This window comes from Falco naumanni, chromosome 15, assembly GCF_017639655.2.
Source record: "Falco naumanni isolate bFalNau1 chromosome 15, bFalNau1.pat, whole genome shotgun sequence".
Classification (NCBI taxonomy): Eukaryota; Metazoa; Chordata; class Aves; order Falconiformes; family Falconidae; genus Falco; species Falco naumanni.
In genome coordinates, this window is record NC_054068.1 from 11,490,950 (window position 1) to 11,510,684 (window position 19,735).

General features: G+C 38.8%; 1 protein-coding gene across 1 annotated transcript in view; it reads left to right on the plus strand.

Moving 5' to 3' along the window:
• The window catches only part of PEPD (peptidase D), a 141,161-nt gene that overhangs the window by 16,162 nt on the left and 105,264 nt on the right, over window positions 1-19,735 (plus strand). The window contains exons 4-7 of the mRNA XM_040614998.1: window positions 6,641-6,704; window positions 8,767-8,814; window positions 10,476-10,537; window positions 17,107-17,151. Coding sequence (XP_040470932.1) covers window positions 6,641-6,704; window positions 8,767-8,814; window positions 10,476-10,537; window positions 17,107-17,151 — 219 coding nt within the window. The remainder of the gene's footprint in view (window positions 1-6,640; window positions 6,705-8,766; window positions 8,815-10,475; window positions 10,538-17,106; window positions 17,152-19,735) is intronic.

The window sequence follows — 19,735 nt, forward strand, 5'->3', positions numbered from 1 at the left end:
CCCTGTAAATTATAGAATGATTTGGATTGGAAGGGACCTTAAAGATCACCTAGTTCCAGCCCCCCCACCATGGGCAGGGACACCTTCCACTGGAGCAGGTTGCTCAAAGCCCCATCCAGCCTGGCCTTGGACACTGCCAGGGATGGGGCATCCACAGCTCCTCCGGGCAGCCTCTTCCAGTGTCCCACCACCCTCACAGTGAAGAATTTCTTCCTAATATCTAATCCAAATCTACACTCTTTCAGTTCAAAGCCATTCCCCCTTGTCCTAGCACCACGTGCTCTCGTAAAGTGCCCCTCTCCTGCTTTCTTGTCAGCCCCTTTAGGTGCTGGAAGCTGCTCTAAGGTCCCCCCGGAGCCTTCTCTTCCCCAGGCTGAACAACCCCAACTCTCTCAGCCTGTCTGCACAGGAGAGCTGCTCCAGCCCTCCGGTCATCTTTGTGGCCTCCTCTGGACTCGCTCCAACAGGCCCGTGTCCTTCTGATGTCGGGGGCCCCAGAGCTGAACCCAGCACTGCAGGTGGGGTCTCATGAGAGCAGAGCAGAGGGGGACAATCAATCCCCTCCCTCGACCTGCTGACCACGCTTCTCTTGCTGCAGCCCAGGGTGCTGTTGGCTTTCTGGGCTGCAAATGTACGTTGCTGGGCCATGCTGAGCCTCTCCTCAGCCAGCACCCCCAAGCCTGTCTCCTCAGGGCTGCTCTCAGCCCATTCTCCGCCCAGCCTGTGTTGATGCTGGGGGTTGCCCCAACCCAGGTGCAGGACCTTGCCCTTGGCCTTGTTGAACATCATGAGGTGTGCACAGCCCTGCCTCTCCAGCCTGTCAAGGTCCCTCTGGACGGTATCACTGCCCTCCAGCATGTCGACTGCACCAGGCAGCTTGGCCTCATCAGCAAACCTGCCGAGGATGCGCTTGATCCCACTGCCAATGTCATCAACAAAGATGTTGAACAGCACCAGTCCCAGTACAGACCCCTGAGGAATGACACTCGTCAGCGGTCTGCACTTGGATATTGAGCCATGACTGCAACTCCTTTGAGTGTGACCATCCAGCTAATTCCTTATCCGCTGAGTAGTCCACCCATTAAATCCATGTCTCTCCAGTTTAGAGGAGAGGATGCAGTCAACTTGCCACACATCAGGAAGCTCGGGACATGCTGCTGTTGACTTGATACCTATTTGAGTGTCTCTGTAATCATTTAGTAATAAAATGTAGAATGTGTAGAAAATGTTTTGAAATTAGTTCCAAGTAGAATTACTCAAATTTCTGTAATGAACATACCCTTATGAAATTTTTTTCCAACAGCAATAGTTTTACATTTTGATTACACAGTAAGATAAGTAATCTTGAATTAGGAAATCTAACTGAAATGCTGAAGAAAAGTTAAATTGGACTACTTCAGGAAAAGCTGAATTTCGTTTTAGAGCTGATCCACTGTAAAAACTAAAACCTGAAAATCTGTCCTAGAAGGATTAAAAAATGCAAATACAAAGCAACTGGTAGGAAAAAGTTGTTATATATATTGAAGATTGTCTGGAAGAACATTTAGATGCAAATGAAAACATATATATATGAATGTATATCAGCAATTAGGTTGCAAATATATTAGCAGTTGGCTTAGAAGTGTTTCTTTCAGGAATAGCAATCAGCTGTTACAAATTCTGTTCACAGTTTTTCTTTGGCATTTGTGATTTACATCCAGCTCGTTTGTACCTCTCTTCTGAATGCAGTTCTGAAAACTAGAACACTCTTTTATCATGTTGATACTACGAGGCTATTGCTCCAGAGTCCTTTAGAATACAAAGAAATGTTTTGTAATGGAATTCTTACAGTAATGTCAAATTTGTACAAATCTCTTAAGATCTGCTGTTATGAATTCTTTGCAGTGTTATGAACAACGGGTTTAAAATGTTTTTAGACAACGAGACCAAGTCTTTATTGGGTTTGAAGTGGAAACACAATGTGGTTAATAAAATATTGAAAAAAAAATTAGGTTTGAATTTTGTCCAACTATATAAAAGCTTCAAAATATTTTTTGGGGGTGTATTTATAGAGAGGCTGTCACAGCTGTTCGTTTTACTGATGGATAAACAGAGGAGTCAGTAGTATTGCCTTGCTGTTTGAAAGATCGCATCAGAATGGAACCAGTCATAATACTGTGGTCTGTCAAAATCTGCACTGGCCTGATTAGGTTGTGATTCAGTGAAGCATCATGGGTTTTAAATATACTGTCATCTGTCACTGTGAATTTAGTTAAATCGGATGGGAAGGTTTGTTCTAAACTTGGAAGTTTTCACTAAGCTGATTGACTGACTGGTATTCCTGGTTACTAGTTTTTAATTGTATACTCCCTTACTTTTTTGCTGGTGGTTATCATGTTTGATTGATGTATAAGAGAAATGAGGTATAGCTAATGTGGGGTATTATTTTACCATCTGACTTGATGTCTCGCACTGTATTTTTATAGTGAAAATATTGCTGCTGTTGCTGTTCCTCTTTTTCCCATTGCTACCTCAGTAGAATTTTGTTTATAATAAAGTTGTCATTTGTTGTGCTTGAAAGGTGAATCTTCAATATTTGGTGCTTTAATCAAACCTTAGCTGCTAAAATGAGACACTGCATTAGAATTCAGGTCTTCTCTTTAAAATGTAGCATCGTATTTTTAGGCCATCTTCAATGTTTCCCCCAATTGCTCTGAAAACTGTAAGAAAGCAAGTAGGTGAACTGGATTGGGTAGAAGAACATGGAAGGCGGAAGAGTTACGTAGGAAGCATCAGCAGGATGTGAATGTAAACAGCTTTGATGTTTAACACAAAATAACTCGAGGTTTTTCCACTGGACTAGAAATTGTGATGTATTTTAAGTGGTGAAGTAGAGACAGTCTCTCTTGTCTAAGAGATTCTTTGGTGACAAAAAATGAGGACTGTATTCTTATAAATAAAAGTGCTGGACTCTTATATTTTGTTTCTAATGGCTGTAAGCTATGAGGTGCCAGATTTTTGCCTAGCTGCTTGAGCATGTGTACATGATGCTTTTCCAGGAGTTTGGAGTTGCTTATTTCCAGTATAAGATAAAATGATGACTCCCACTATTCTGGAAGCTAACTATTGACATTTCTAATGAACACTCATATTTGCTTGGCTGGAGTTATAAAACTATAGGGAAAGTATATTGAGCCTTTTTTAGGGCTGAAGTACATTATTCTCTGTAGGTTATAGCTAATTTATGTTGCCAGGGAATCTAAAAACTTTTGCATGTATTTTTCCCCTGCAAAAGCCTGTAAAAATTAGGCCATTGCTTCTGTTCATATTTGTTTACAAAAGTAGTTTGTTTTTTTGATAGGTAAGGAGAAACATGATTCAATAATATCGGGGATCATATCTTCCACTTGGGTAATCCTTCTAATTAATTTATGACTTGCTGTGGGGATATTTGCATGTAGTCTTTGCAGTGATTAATCAGAATTTTGAAACTGGCAGCCCATAGCAGCATTACAAAAGACAAAGCCAAACCTAAAAATTGTAACCAATTAACTTATTCTACCTCCCTGAGAGTCATTTGCAGAGAGAAGTTTTCCTCATCTCTGTGAAGTATCAGATGTACTTGAAATTATCATAACTGAATGTAACTTCTGATTGTCATGATGCCAGTGAGCATTCAGTGGAAGGTACTGTTCCTTGTGACAGTAATGGTCAGTGCTAGAATTTAGCCTGTTTTACATTTAAATTTAATAAAAATGAATACTGAGCCCTGTATCTGCTAAGGAACTCTGCACTGGTACTTTTTTACAGTAACTATGATGTATGTTGGTGTGTAGTAGTCTTTCATAGAACCTAACTAAACTGGTTAAAAAACTGAAGAGACTGGAGGGAGTATGGAGAGGTGTCAGTGAGGATCATCTTTGCTACTTTTTCTCCCTGAGCTTTTGTTTTGCCTTCTACACTGCTTTTCTATATGTGACAGCACAGAATTTTTCCGCTCTTAATGTAGACTTCCATGTCTGCTTTTCCCTTCCACCCGTATGGTTCTGCAATAGAGCAGGTCTTTGCAGAATTCTCCCCGTTGGGATTAGTGGTTTCATCACTGAAGCATTGTGGCACCCGTGGGGTGGGTAAGGGCTGGTAGTTTGTGGGAAGCGTAGGTGAATTTATTTTACCATCTAGCCAGAGCTGCTAAATAGCTGAAGTGAGGCAGAGCTTTGAGTGCTTCAGAGAAGAGCTGAGAAGTCCGGCTCTGTTCTTTGTCTTAGAAGTCTTGTTGACTTCTGAGCAAGGTAGCAAGAACAAGATCAGCGAAGAGGTACACATCTGGGAAACGTGGCAACTTGTCTTTAGGTGTGATGGGGTTGAAAGTATCTGGAAGATGACCTAGTTTAATAACTGAGAGAGAGGATGGAGTATTGTGGGAAGCTTCTATTTTCTTTTTCTCAAAGTAGAGGAAAAATTCTCAGCCTTGAAAGGATGATGAGCTACTTTTGTTCCTCAAAAAGAGTGATAATGTACATAAGAGATGTTGGAGGGATTACAGCTGGTTTTCAATCAATAATGGATTAATATTAACCATAACCAAAGAATTAAATTAGTAGCAGTGTGCTGTAGACCACACAATTATAGAGGCAACTAACAACAACAAAAGCTGAAAAACAGCTTGTGAAAAAAAAGAAGTTTTCTTACTGGCATGTTGGAAAGTGAGACCTGCTTTTACTTATACTGCATTAAATGAAGTGAATAAAATCCAGCACACTTGTGAGCATACTTTTTAAGAAATATTTAGAATAAACAGTTCTTCGATTCAAACAATGCAGCTAATTGTAAATGGTGCTTTGGAGGTATTGCTCTGAAGAGCATATATTACCATAAATTGCCATTGGCCATAAATTTGCTGGTTGTACAGTTGGGATTCTTCCGATACCAGATGAATTGGTTGAAACTGTAAAAGAGAACAAAACCGGAAAGTGCTAGATCTGTTTATGATGTTTTGGAATAGTAAAGTACCTCAGTGTGTGAGGAATGAAGGACAGGGAAAGGGGATGCCTGTAGGAGAAACAGAGTATGCAAAAGTTGGAGGTAAGGGAACTATAAAGATTTAAGAGGATGTAGTGATATTTTTTTTTTTAATGGTATGCGAAATTAGCCAGGGAGAGAAGATAAGTGATAACTGCTTTCAAATCCCCAACAGTTGACAGAGAGTCCACAAAAGGAGCATTGCAAAAGGAAATGCATAATGAGATATTTTTATGTTACTTTGACTAGTACTTTCACAGATAAATAAACTTTAAAAAATCTGTGATTTAATGCTTGAGAACACCATAAACGATTTCATGTTGTCATTCATGTCTCAGTCTAGTACTGTTTGGAGCACAATGGAATGTAAAGTGAAAAATGAGTGCACAGATTGAAAAAGTGATGTACCTTAGACCTTTAGCCACCTGGTACTGCAGGCAGCTATGGCACATGCCTTTGTTATGGAGCACCTCCTAAAGATGCTGAGCTCTTTGTCCCACCACTTCTGCTTTTTCGTACTGCAAGGATTAGAAATGTTCTTTGGTCTCCAGCCTAATTTATTCTTTCCCCCGTTGGTCTTGTGCTCTTGTAGTCTTAATGTTTAAACAGCTGAAGGTTCTGTCCTGCACACACCTCTTACTCTCCTGCTGTCTCTGAGGAAGCAAAATGCACAGAATCCTCCAAACTCTGGTGCTTCCAACCACGTTTCTTGTCTCCTGTTTTCTTTACTCTGTAGAAGGATGTAAGCTGAGTCAGCTTTTTTCTTTCCTTTTTCCTTTTTTTTTTTTTTCTTTTGAGATTACATTTTCAGAATTACACTGGTTATATTTATTTATTTGGCAGGGCTAGAGATTGTAATCAGAGACTAAAGTCTTATGAATAACTGGCTGCTACCATAAAGTGAAGGAATAAGCAATGGTACAGCTGCTGGTATGGGGATCGATGGGGGAGCCCTGGAGCACTGATCCATGCTAGTGGCTGCCCCGACTGACTGCAAGTAGATATTTCACGTTATTCCTGTATTTAGTTAAAGTGTCTGGTTGGGTATTGGGAGAAAACAGCAGAAGTGACTTAGTTTTGGACATGGACATAGAAAGTTGTGCACCCTTTTGGGTTAGAAGGGTGGATCTCTGGTGTCCTGAATAATAGAGGTGGCAGAGCCCATGTCTTAATAACCCTCACTCTGCTTTGTGTTCACATCAGAGGGGTTACCAGGGTAGAAAATGAATGTTTTATTCCTTTTTTTGAGTATGACACAGGGCAGGCTGGTCTTTTGCTATTTCCACATCCTTCCAATATCTGGTGCGTTGGAAGGTTGTATACAAATGGCATGGCAAAAATCTTCAATGGAACTGTCTGGTGTAGAGTGAATGGGGAAAAAAACCCTTTAATTCAGGAGGAGACCATGAAATCTAAGTGTCGGGTATGGACTGGATTAAAGCACACTGATTTTTGTAGCTGTGGCAACTTTCTGTGTAATCTCTTATTTTGAGAAAGGGAGTCAAGGATAAAATTATTAAAAGATTCCTCATATCTGATTCTGTTGTTGTGATAGTAGAGGACATTATTATTTTTGTCTGTGGCCTTATTAAATATAACAATAAAGCTAACCCAAGCGTTTTTCTGTTGTTTTCCAAAGGATTCATCCTCCTGAATTCTTCAAGAAAAAATACGCTGTGGATGAAGTCCACTATGTGAACGAGGTGAGTTGTCTGTGTGTCTAAATATTTTTATGGGAACAGAAAACCAGTATATGTGGCAGTGTTTTTGCTTTAATTTTAGTCCTCTGCTTAATGGATGTCTCCTGACCTGGTGGGACACCCCCCCACCCCCTAAGTTACTGGAAAGCATATTTCATGCTTATAAAGTGCTTGTAATTTGTTATTATATCTTTTTAAAGGCTGCCATTTTGAGCTGAACACTAAGCTCTTAATCCAAAGACAGTCTCATAAACATGTTCTGTGCATCATGAGATCTTTCAGCCTGTGTTATTATCCAGCGAAAGTGTGTTGCTAAGTACAGTGTTTGCAGTGCCTTGGAGATTTGAGGGGATTGCTTTCAGGGAGATGGCACGTCCTAGCTCTGACTTGGGAGCTCACGTTTATTTTATGCCTCTAAAGAGCTGTGAGGAAAGACTGCCTGCCTTACTCTTCATTTATGTTGAATCATTCTAATATTTGAAAAGCAAATGTATTCATATTTTTAAATGCAAGTGTGACTTGCTTAGTTAGGTTTCTCATTTAATTTCTGAGCAGATGTTTGTGTACTTATGCACCTGGGCAGTTATCTTTTCTTTGGTAGGAAGGCTCAGCAGGGTGAGGGCAGTATTCCTGCCAAGCTCTGTGGGTGATTTTGCATGGAGAGCAGCTTGAAAAGGAAGGTTCCAGTACTTTTGTCCCAGCAGAGCACTGACTTGGACTCACTAGACCAAAACTTTTACTCTCATTGGCTGTGAGGGTGTTTTATTTCATTTTCATAATGAGTCCAGCTATGAAGTGAAGTTTGATCCTGTATTTCAGTAGCTGGGGGTGGAAGGAAGCTGGAGAGAGGTTGTTTTTTTGACATGTGTGAATTGGAGTTCTGTGGAGTGCCGATGCTCCAGTGCTCATCTGTCAGATGGTGAAAATTGCAAGTGGAAAGTATGTGTTTTATTTTTTAAAATCACATTTATTTTGGGTCACTTTAGTTGTTCTGGGTCACTTTCCATAAACAAATGCCTTTATTGCAGTTCTGTTCTCTGCTTCTTTACTGTGTAGAAAACATATCGATAGGGATATGATAGCTCTTTATATGGACCGGTAAATTGTCCAAACATAAAGGTTGTTTTCCACCTGGACTACATGTATTGAAGTTAGAAGCTGTTGAAGCTTGCAATGAAACTGTTCAACTTTCAGAGATTCTTTCTATAACTTTTACTTATTTTAGCAAGAAATTGGTTTTCCACCATCAGGACACAAGGGGCCTTATTTACAGCTTAGTTTTATGTCAACAAATGACCAACTTGTGTAAGTGTTTAATCCTGCTATATCATGGGGAGAAGGAAAAAAAGAAAGCGTAGAATTGGTATTTTTAAACCTCACTGCCATATGTTTTCTTTTGTTACTATTATTAATGTGCTGTTAAGCTGATTTAAAGTCGGTAGAACTGTGCTCTATGGAATTAGGTCATTTGTTCATTTCAAGAAATGTGTAATTCAGCGCCCACCTTTCTGCAGCTGCTGTGAAAGTCCAGTTCTCTACAAGCCCAATGATTTTGTTCTCAGTTTGTAATTTTTTGAAAGATAATGAAGGAGCCTAACAGAAATCTTAGTAAAAGATGACCCAGTGAAGATAGTAGTAAGTATTCATTAGCAATTATTCAGCACATTATAACATAATAATATTAACGCCTGTGTGTTTTATATGCAGTACTGTGTTGAGGATAGAGTACCCTGTTCCTTATTTCTATGTGACATCACAGGTTTTTGGCTCACATTTCCTCTGTCTTCCAAATTATGGTAATAGACTAATCTTAAATTGTAGTTGCTATATATGTCTTTAAAGCACACCATCAACTTAAGCGCTATATTTCTGTCTAAATATTTTATCTACTGACTCTTGTTGCATGTTTCAGGTAATGCTACAGTATCTGAAAGATATCGGAGGAGCATTTTTTTCTTTGCAGTTAGTTTACTTTATGTACAGCAATTTTTGATTAAATTGGTTTCAATGTAATTTTGAGGAAGAAAAAAGAAAAATAATAGCATTCAAAAACTTTTTTTTTTAGATAGCCAATGTCTTGGCTTCGAAGAAACCTGCTGTGCTGCTTACTTTGGTGAGTCATATTCTGAAGAATAACTACTAATTTCCTTCAATAAGGAGATCAGTTTATTCAGCATTCCTTTGCACTGTCATTCCTAATCTTTTTCTCCCTATCTTGGTCAAATTCGAGGCCATCTGTGTACAGTTGCCTGGTCTCCTGGCCCCTCCATGATTTCAAGATCTGTAACCTCTGGCCTTCTAGTCTGTATTCTCTCTGACAAAAGCTTTGTCTGTTTTCTAGTAAAACATGACAAGCGTATCTAACATTGACTGTGCTATCCTTCAGCCTATGTACAGTGACTCCTTTCTTTTCTTATGCTGCTCTAGTCATGTCATGAGCATGTTTGGGCCTTTCTGTGGGAATCCCACAGGCATTCAGGGAATACTTTTTCTGCATGGAATGGGTTGGTAAGAACAGCTTCTGGGAGGAGGTAGTGATGTCAAATGCCTGCCAAGTGTTTTGAATGGTGCTTGATAATTTCTCTGGAAGAAGGATGAATGAGTGGAGGTAAAGCCTGCAAGTTTCTTCTTCCCTGTCACTTCTCCCCCAGCTGCTTTCCTTGACAGATGTTTTTAAGCCTCCCACTATTAAGAATATCTGATTTCATGTCTCCAATCTGTAGAAGATATGATTTGCTGACTCTGAGCTTTCCCTTACAGCAAGTGCAGTGGCAGCTTCTGGATTTGTTTTCCCATGATAGTTGCCAGACGGAAGTCTTAACAAAAAAATCCCTCCTTAAGCAATCACGTAGCCTGAGATCTGATTTCTTTATCCGTTAAGAACAGAGGCCCTACATAATTTTCAGTCTTTCTTCCACTTATATTTGTATAATACACACACACATACAAAAGATGACCCTGTACCTTTCTTCCACGTTCTTTAAGAGAAAGGAGTGGGAAAGGGAGTATTTGACCATCTTGAATCACAGTGCACTTCTTTCTGCACATCAAGTTGTTGAGTAGTTCCCATTCTGTGAGCATCCAGTTGTAATCAGGAATTTTCACCTAATTTTTGGCTGGGAGGACAGAACTGTGATGTGCTTTCACATTCCTACCACTGCTATGATGAAGTATAGAGCAGAGCACTTCTCTTTCCACTGGCTGAATGCAAACTCCTTCCAGACACAGAACTGTAACATTGCTCCACAGGGTTTCCCAGGCACATGTCACAAGTGTTCATCTGCTGTGTAGCAGCCAAAACACTCTTGCTTATGCTTCTTGCTTGAATGGAAAGCTGTAGGGGAGCAGCGTGGAAATTTAAATAGTAAGCATTGCCAAGGCAGTGCATAATAATTTATTTTAAAATGAAATTACTTTAGAAGAAACCTTGCTCGTTTGTTACTCTCTTGGCCTTTATTATTACATAGGTCTCCTAGCTCCCTTTCAGGGCATAAGGGAATTAGAAATCAAAGCTTGCCATTTTCCTAAGCAGCACATCCTAACCTGAGTTCTATTCTGGTCTCCTATGGAACCAATGATTTCTTAATACTGGTCTGCATTTGAGTCTCTGGGTTTTTTTTATAAGTTATTTATTTATATTATATTTATTATTCAAGTAAACGTATGTGTAAGTTTTCCTAAAGACTTACTGCAATCAGGTTCTTTCCATGATTTAAATTTTAAATACTTGTGTTTGGCTCAGAATCATGGTCCTTTTAATGTTTTCCTTGCTAGCGCGGTGTTAATACTGATAGTGGAAATGTCTCCAAAGAAGCTTCGTTTGAGGGGATCAGCCAGTAAGTGACAAGGCTTTTTTATACATTAATTTTTGCATGGTTGTGTTGGATTTGGTTTATATTTCACATTAAATGATATTTTTTCCTAATACCAGGATGCTGAATGGCAGATCAAATGTATTGGTATTTCTTTCTAAATAAAATGTTTGATATGTTTCTAATTACTTGAAATACAGTGGTGGGTTTTTAGAAATCTCTTCTGCATCTAAGATCATCTAATGTTTCTCTTTCTCTGTGTTTGCTTTAAGTAGCTAAAACCAAATAGACCCATCCTCTTACCTCCATTTCCACTTTTGGGATTGGAGTATTTGGATTTCAGATTTTAGAAAAAGTAATCTTTAAGAGTAGCTCCTTTCTCTTACTCACTTCCTTGTACAGCATTAAGGTAGATATTAGGGATTCTGATATGCATAATTTTCTGAAGAGATGTCACATTACAGGTGTAAAATAAAAATCACTTTTCTGCCTAGATGTGATCTTTTAGTGTCCCTGATGTCATCTTTTTATGAAATTTGGCTGCTAGTGGGGTGAAAATATCTTCCTACATACAGTATTTTAAAAAGGCAATAAAATAAAAATACTTCACAGCCTGCTGTGGGATGTGAGGATGATGGCCTCAATTTTGAATGAAATACAACGATCTGTTCTGTTATGATGTCCTAAAATGAGATAATTTTCTATTTTAGCTCAAGTGTATGGCAAATGAGAAATATACACCCTACCCCCTTGTTAAAAAGTCGTTAAAATAAACATCCATACTGAGATGTTGAGTGGGTGGCCTCTTTTTTATGATCCTTCACTCCCAGCCACTCTGCAGTATTTTTCTCCATCCGCCTTTGTTGACAGCATATTAATTCTACTGTTGTAATGCACAGAATTTGCTGCAAGTCTGGACACTCGTTTGTGTAGTCTTGAGAATATGCTTCTTGCTGGGATCATCTTTGTGTCACGTAAACTGAAATCTGGAATCTGGTTCCATAATTACTTTGTTCTCCCCTCCACAACCTAAATGAAAACATAATGATTCAGTCAGGGATATTGGGGACCAAGGTGGTGGTCTTTAAACCTTTTAGGCGTCTTTTGCTGCCTAAATAGCTTAGTTAAACTAAACTATTCCAGAATGCAAGCGAGCCATTTTTAATGAATATTGGGTGTCCTTTCTGCTCTTACAGCATTATGATGATCTTGCTTTCACCAAGTAGATGCTTGGTTATCTTATGCTTTTCAGGTACAGGTGGACTCTGAAATCTGTGTGGAATGATAACTCCAATTTTGTCTGAGACCACCTCCCCACGGAACGTAAACAAGTACTAACTCTAGTAGTAATTCTTTATGGGAATGATGTACAAAGGTCTGTTTGAAGTACCAAAAACCCCTTTTTTCCCTGAATTTCATTAAACACTAGAATTTAATTAGTAACACATTCTATTACTAGTCAACATTACATTAGGAAGCCACTCCATTTAGCACTTGATTTGAGATTTTAATAGCATGTCTCTTGCAACACTTAAAGGTATTAATGACATTTTATCACTGGCTTCCCAAGTTTGTAGTAAACATGCTCTGTGTGCACTCTGGGAGGTGTGCTTCTCCATTCTTCAGGATCGATTTCCAGCTGTTTAGCAGATACGTCTCTTTTGAGACCCAGGGTATGCTCATACCTCTCCACCCTTAGGCACCAAGTTGTTGATTTTGTCACCTTTGATGGATCCGGTTGGTGTCTTCCCCTCCTGTGCTGTTGGTGTGGAAGAACACGCACTGATTTTGCTGTGGGATGTGCTGAAGATCCACTCCCCTCCTCTGACACATACCATGCCTCAAACCACTTGTTACTCCAGCCTTCTCTTGATCTCCCCAACTCCTGCTTCTGTCTTCTCCGGGGCTGTCATGTCCCTCGTGAGAGCGTGCTTGGTCTGTGTGCTGGCAGCAGGCACGTGGAAAGTGAACGCTGCTCACAGGGTGGGGAGGAGGGGGTGAGCATCCTTATAAACTCTGCTCTCTCCTCAGAGTTTTGTTACTGTGTATATAAACCAGTCCATTTTATATTTGCTTTCAGAGCAGACCCAAACCCAGTATCAGCATTCCTGTTTTCCCCACTTCTCTGCCTCTCCTGTATCAAATGTTTCCTTTATGGAAATGCATACATTTCGGATGTATTGATTTCTCCTGAGAGGGCTAATACCATGGAGCTTATACCAAGCAATGTGTTCCTTCTAACTGTGCTCCCTCCTGCCAGCCCATGACTGCAGCTTCCTGGCATTCTCTGGCCTCCACTCAGGCAGGCTCTACCCTAGCTATAATGCTGTATTTTCTTCCTGGGTTCTTGTTTTTTTTCCATTTTTTGGCTACCTGGCCAAGATGTATTTGCTTGCTGGGGCCCTTCACTGTCCCTCCTGCTCCCATTTGTCTTTTTTCTCATAGACTGACTTGCCCCAGTGTGGATTTTTGTTGTTGTTATGTTTTGGTTTTGTTGGTTGTTTTTTGTCATTCTTTTGTTCTGTTGTGTTGTTTTTTTTTTTTCCTATGGATAATAATAGAAATAGCATATCATTTTGTGAAAAAGTTGAATCTTGCCCTCTTTGCAGGCTGTTCATCTGCTCCTCCTGTCAGAGGCTGCTTTTTTCATGCCTAAATGATGTTACTTCCCTGCCTTACTTCTTGAAGCTTTTGAACTTCCTCTAAAACATAATTACCTAAAACATTTCATTAATTTTTCTACTGTAATAAATAGTCATTTGAGACAAAATGACTACTGTGGCTATGGGTTATTTCTACTCTCACCCTGAAGGTCACCCCCGAGTTATTTTAGTCCTGCTAGCAATGATCAAACTTGATTTTGTGCTGATAACAGGGCCCATAATAGTGAATAGTTTCCATTAGTTTATGTATAGCGCTCTCATATAGCTAAGTATGTTGTACTAAAAAAAAAAGCTTTTATGTTGCTGCAATCTGTAAAAATAGAGAATGGCAGTACTTGGAAGTTGCCCTGCTCAGTGAGGGGTGGTACTGTGGCTTGGTGGAGGGGGGGAGCCGCCTGGGACAGGGACTTAAGACAAGAGACCTGGACCGTTTGCTGATGATGTTCCTGATAACTCCTCTCAGGTCAGCTTTGTTCATGGCTGTTACAAATACTACAGAAGTGACTTGCTTTCACACGGCTTAAGTGTAGAAGGCAGATTTCTAAAGTAGTTCTAGTGCATTGTTTTCTAGAAACGTGTATTATGTTTGCTGATAAAGGTTAGTTCTATTTGTTATGGTTTGGTTTTTTTCCTAATTCATGGATCCATTTTTCAGATTGGAGAATGTGCAGGAATTTTTTAGATCAAATCAGGTGGGTGGTTATGTACCACTTGTAAAAATGCTTTGAGATGATGTGACTCACTATACGGAAAATGGATTTTGAACCAGTATGGTTAAAAAGTAACGTGCCATATACTTCAAAACACTGGTGAATAAATCTTTGCTTGGTGGGTTGGGTGTAAGTGATGGGCAGTTCAAGCAGTTCTACCTAATGTTTAAAGTTTTTCAGTGAATACCTTTCCCTCAGAACTGCATATAGTGTTGGGTCTGATAGTGAAGACCATCTAAATGGCCTCTTCCCTATTGCATAGTGAAGTCAGTCGTTTGGAGAGTCTCCACATTGAAGAATTGTAGAAAATCACTGTGTATGAATATTTTTTTAGATTTTTATCACCGTATACACACTAAGTGTATTTGTTAAACTGACAAAAAAGGGTCTCGCCCTACGGTGTTACTGTACAGGAGGTGTAGATTTCTAGCTTTTTGTTTTAAAGTAATGAAATTGTCTCACATGTTAGGGGACAACTAAGTATGAAATCAATTTGGAGATGCCTTTCAGTGTAGTATTTCTTAGTTCTGTGTCGATTAAATGGGAGCATTAATAAGTTACAGATTGCAACTGTAGCAAAATGTCAATTCGTTTTCTTCCTCAAGACCACATTATCTCATCATCTAAGTGTTGTCAATTTGCAAATTGCAGAAAAATGCAGAATTGGATTGCTCTACATGATCCTCTTAGTGTTAGGGCAGTACATGTTTTTTAAGAGTAAGTTTTTTATTGTCTAGCAGGATCAAAACTTTGCTGGGAGGACAAGGAGGGTGATTTTATGTAGGACTTTGTGCACAAATTATGGGAATTAAATACCGTTGGTATACTCCTGTTGGTGAGGACAAGCCCTTCCCATTGAGCTTTTTATTTAACCACTGACCTTATGGATGTGGTTTGTTTAGCTGCCTTGTTGGTAACTAAAGTGAGTCATCAGCTTTAAAAGTCTAGCAGTTGTAAACAGGTGGCCCTGCAGCCACTCGCGCAGGACCCACAGCTATCGCAAACTAAGTGGAGTTGAGACCGTTCAATCCTTAATCATTGGCTTCCTTGAAAAAACTACATGAAATAGATCAGATTCTCTTCCAAATCTGAATTGATGCTGTGTGCTGGAGGTCTAAGATCTTGTTTTATACTTCACATTGTATCAGAAAGTACATCTTTTGGCTCAAATTGCTTTTCTTAAGGAGCATTATTTGAGCTATTATAAAACTATGCTGGAGTACAAACCCACATGTCTCACACACACACACCCTTTTTTTTTTTTTTTTAAATGCTCAGATGAGAGACATTCTTCTATTGTGGGTTTCATGTTTGGCTTGTTTGATTTGCTTTTGGTTCCATCCATTTGTGCTTGTGGTTAAAGTGAGCGTGTCAGGTTCTTGAGAGAAGAGATTTGAATTTTCAGAGTGTTACGTCATCTGCCTTCTGTACCTGCCCTTCCTTGCCCTTCATTTTCTTTTGTTACTTCGTAATAACCATAGTTTATACTTGTCTTATTTGCATAGAGCTGGTGCTGGAGCTTTCTGTGGTGTCTCCTTACACTTGCCTTCATTGATCTGTTTTCTGTCTGACATACTGATGACAATTATTGAAAGTCCTCATGTCTGTTTTGCAGGTGCAGCTTAATTCTTGTGTCTTGGTTTTCTGTGGTGGTGTCAGTTGGTATGCTTTCCAGCCAAACAGGGAGCTCAGGCTTTTGGGTTTTTAGAATTTTTATAGATTGATTTTACTATATCATTTGTGTATTTTCTTCTGTATAAATTTGTTTAACTGTCTCTTCCGTTAAATTATTTCTGCGTTGGTGTATGTAGGTAACAGTTATTGAGATGGTGGTGATTAAATTGAAAAAGTGCCCTTTTTCTCTGGTTTTACAAGACTATCTTGCTTCCAAGTGGCCAACTTTATTCTATAATGATGCATTGTTCTGTGACTTGTGGCTTTTTGAATTGCGTTGCTTTCCTGGTGGTTTCTAATTAATACCCATAATACTGAATACTGTACAGTTTGTCCGTGTTGAATGTTGTGATAAGTTGTTGTGTTCCTACTCCAAAACAGAAAACAAAGCTATTAACCTTCACCTTGTTAGGATTTTATGAGTTTATAAACATATGTTTTTGCAAAAGAGAAACATGCTTTTTTTTTTCTTCTGCTATCTGAGGATGCAGAAAGACCGTGGTACAATTAGAAGTGACTTCTAAATAATTTTTTTAATTGGATTTGTTCTTTAGTTGGTCCCTTCTGAGGTATAAAGAATGGTTAATAACCTGGAATAGATTTAATTTTTCCTTCAAAAATGTGGGAAAATTAATTGTTGCCTTATAACATTCTTCTGAAGATCTGTTGGGAGCCTTGGAGCATTGTAATTCTCTTAAATGCCCTAACTGAAGAGCCAGCAGTCCTGAGTCACACAGAAATATCTTTGATGCAGAACACTCCTTAGGCATTTAAATTGTAAGCAAAAAACACCTTCAACAATGCTTGAAAACCCGTTTGTGTTCCGCTTAATTACTCAGCTTCTTACTCTGTTGGCCACTGTAATGTTATTGTTTAGAGAGCCTCAAAATAGTTCCAAGAACACATGAATTGCTAATGTAGAAAATAAACAGAAGAATAGTTAAGTGGTTGAGGCCAAGGTGAGATAGAAGCTTTTGCTTTGCCTCTGCTGTAGATCAGAAAAGACAAGGAGAGCTTCTTTACCTTTTCACAGTTCTCTAAGCAAGCTTGTTTATCACATCGTGTTCTGTGCATACAAAAATGGGAAGGCATAAAACACAAGGATGAAATTAGCAATTCACTGTGTTTAATTTCATTGAAGGGTGTTTGAGGAGCAAAGTTAAAATTGTAGAACAATTTGGAAGGGACGTCTTGTGGTGGATCTGGTCCAACCCACACTCATAGCACTGAATTGATAACTTTTGTCATTGTCAGAAGTTTAATAAACATGTCTTGGACAAACCATTACTCTGACTTCTGCACATTCTTAAAAATATTTATCTGGTTTAGTCTTACGGATTTCAAAATCAAATATTTGTGTAGTGAAGATGAGCATGCACATTCTCCTCACTGGGATTAATACCGATCTGTACTGATTTCCAATACAGTATTTGCTTTCACAAATTTTGACATCCTCAGAGAAGACACACTTAAAAAGTAAATGGGTAGTCTCTGCTATTGTGTGTCTGGCTGTTTTTTAATATTTGTATTTTTAATTTTTTTGTAGATTTAATGTGAACAACAAAATTCTTCATCCTGAAATTGCAGAATGGTGAGTAGCATAAAATCTTTCTCTTTGGGCACTGTTGAACATGCTTGTATTTTGTGCCAGTGCTTCAGAGATATTTCTCAGGAGAAGCCTCCTACTTTACTGTATGAGTTTTAATTTTAAGCTGTTTTCAGGTTATGGTGTGGAAATAACATACAAAAGTAAAAACAGGGTTAGGTAACAGCATTGAAAAGTGAAGAACTTACATAACATTTCTAAAGCATTGTGTCTGGATATACACTTCTATAGAATGTGTTAGGATTTAAGGCGCATTCATATAAATGTGAATCTGTATGAATAGGAAAAGAACTGAAGATAATTCATATCTAGCAATGAAAATCAAAGGTAAATCAAAACTGTGTCTGAACTGGGAAATATTTAATGAGGTGTTATTACTTCTCTAGGATTTATTTTAACAGCATTAATTCCTTTGAATTATTAGTCATGTAACTGTACTTTGTAATTCCAGGGGAATTCTGCTGTAGCCTATCTAGAATAGACAAAATTGGAGTGTGACTAAGTGTATTAGTAGCTTGCAAAGCTGCTGCATTTTACCAGTTTTCCTCTTCTGGTCAGCATTGCCGACTTTGTCCTCAGGATAGCTGCATAACTACAGTTTTCTAGTTTTCCATTTTGTAAATTAACTGAAGAAACAACAGCGGATTTTTGTTAATGAATTAGGTTTTTATCTAAGCTTTTTCAGTGTATTAATCTAGAAATGAAGGAAGCAAATCCTTAGTTAAGACAGATAAGCTCAAAACCTTAAAATACAATCAGAAAAGTGTACACTGACTACCACTGTCACAGCTTATTGTATTGTATGCTACTATGTATTATTGTTTTTATTGTTTATTGTTAGTCATATGCTAAGAACATTTTTCTAGTATCTGCATCTAATTGCCAGCTTGAAAACTGTGGAGATGTTTTTTTGAACATAGTGTGATTTCAGAATGTGTAGAATTTTTAATAGGTCACATTTCTGTTACAGCCATTTTTCATTGCTTGGCATGACAAAAATGTTGTAAAAGGAAAGTGGGAAGCAGGGAAACTTTGCTTAGACATTATTGCATCACTGAGTCATGGGTGGACCTGGAGATGCTTGGGACTCATTGCTTGCAAATCCTGCTGATGAGCATTAGTGCTTTGTAACACACAAAACTCACGGTACCATTTTATAAATCTTGCCTGTTCTGTCCTAGAATTTCGACCCTTCCTTTTCCAAACAAAGAAGTTATAAAATTGATTTATGGATTGAAGAGCTGGTGCAGCCTTTGAGGTGCAGATTTCTGAGTAATGTAGACAGAATACAAGCTTGGAAATTGATGTGTAGGGATGAGCTTTTCAGATGCAAAAAATTGTCACAATTAGGTAAAGAAGCAGCTTAGGAAAATCTGGATATTTTTGAAAATATCATTAATTTCTACTTAGTCAAGCTGCTGTCATTACAGATATTGATGAGAAAAGTCTAGAAATGTTCACACATGTTCTGAGACCCCTGATGCGATGCTACATTGCTTACAAAAATAATTGAAAGGGTAAGTGAAGTTAGAAGTTCTTCATAAAATCTTATTTTCCTGCAGAGCTGGCTGCTCCTGAGTTCTAGTTAGTTGGTTTGGTTTTTTTGTTGTGTAAGACTTTGGGACCTTTTAGCCTCTGGCACTTCATTATCATGTATGTGCCCACCAGCCAGAGGGGGATTCTCCAAGTGACCTACCAGGCTGAGGAGTGGAGGAGGGAGCTGCATCTTTAACCTGACAATGTCAGAGAAAGACAAGGGGCAAGAAAGGGGACCCGAAGAGGGCCTGGTCTAACTTCCAAGCTTTGATCTGTAGATACAGCACCACTACAGGGAGAGAGATGATAATTTTAGCAGCAGAAGACTTTGGATTAGGGCTACCAGCTTGTTCCCAAGTTAGCTTTCATTCTGGTTCCATCCACCTTACCAAGGTGTTGCCTGATAAGCTTTTCTCCTCTGTGGTTTGGGTTAAGGCAGGGTTAAATCTTCATCAGGAAGCTCAGGGATGGACAAACATGAAGTCCATGCCCTGAGGTTGTACAGAGATAGACAAAGAATTGAAACAGCAGAAAGGCAGCACTTGGAGCTGGTTTAGGTCTCTTCTGTGAATTGTGAGTGGCAGCCTGGAATTCTGATTTTGTCTTCCCTGTGATCTCATGGGGGAGAGAGATACTTGGTATGCATTTCTCTTCCACCTGGCTTTCAAGGAAAGGGAATTCTAAGTGAAACCGAAGTTCAAATTTGCATTCCAAAGTGTTTTAAAAGGTTTTATTGAGTTTGGTGGCTTTCATTTTTTCCATTTTAAGTCAGAACTATGTTAGAGACCATTGTTAGGACTTAAGCGTCTGGTGAAATCAATATGTGAATGACAGGCTACATGTATTAAAACTTCCTAAAGTAGATATTTCCTTGGAATGTCAAGTTATTGCCCAAGAAACTTTCCTTGGAAAGCAATAATATTTTTAGAATTAAGAATATTTTTATTTTAGGAAGATTAATTTTTTTGCGGATTATATTCTAGTGTAGGACATTGCTTCATTTGAATCACGTGTTTGCATGGTTCCATATCAT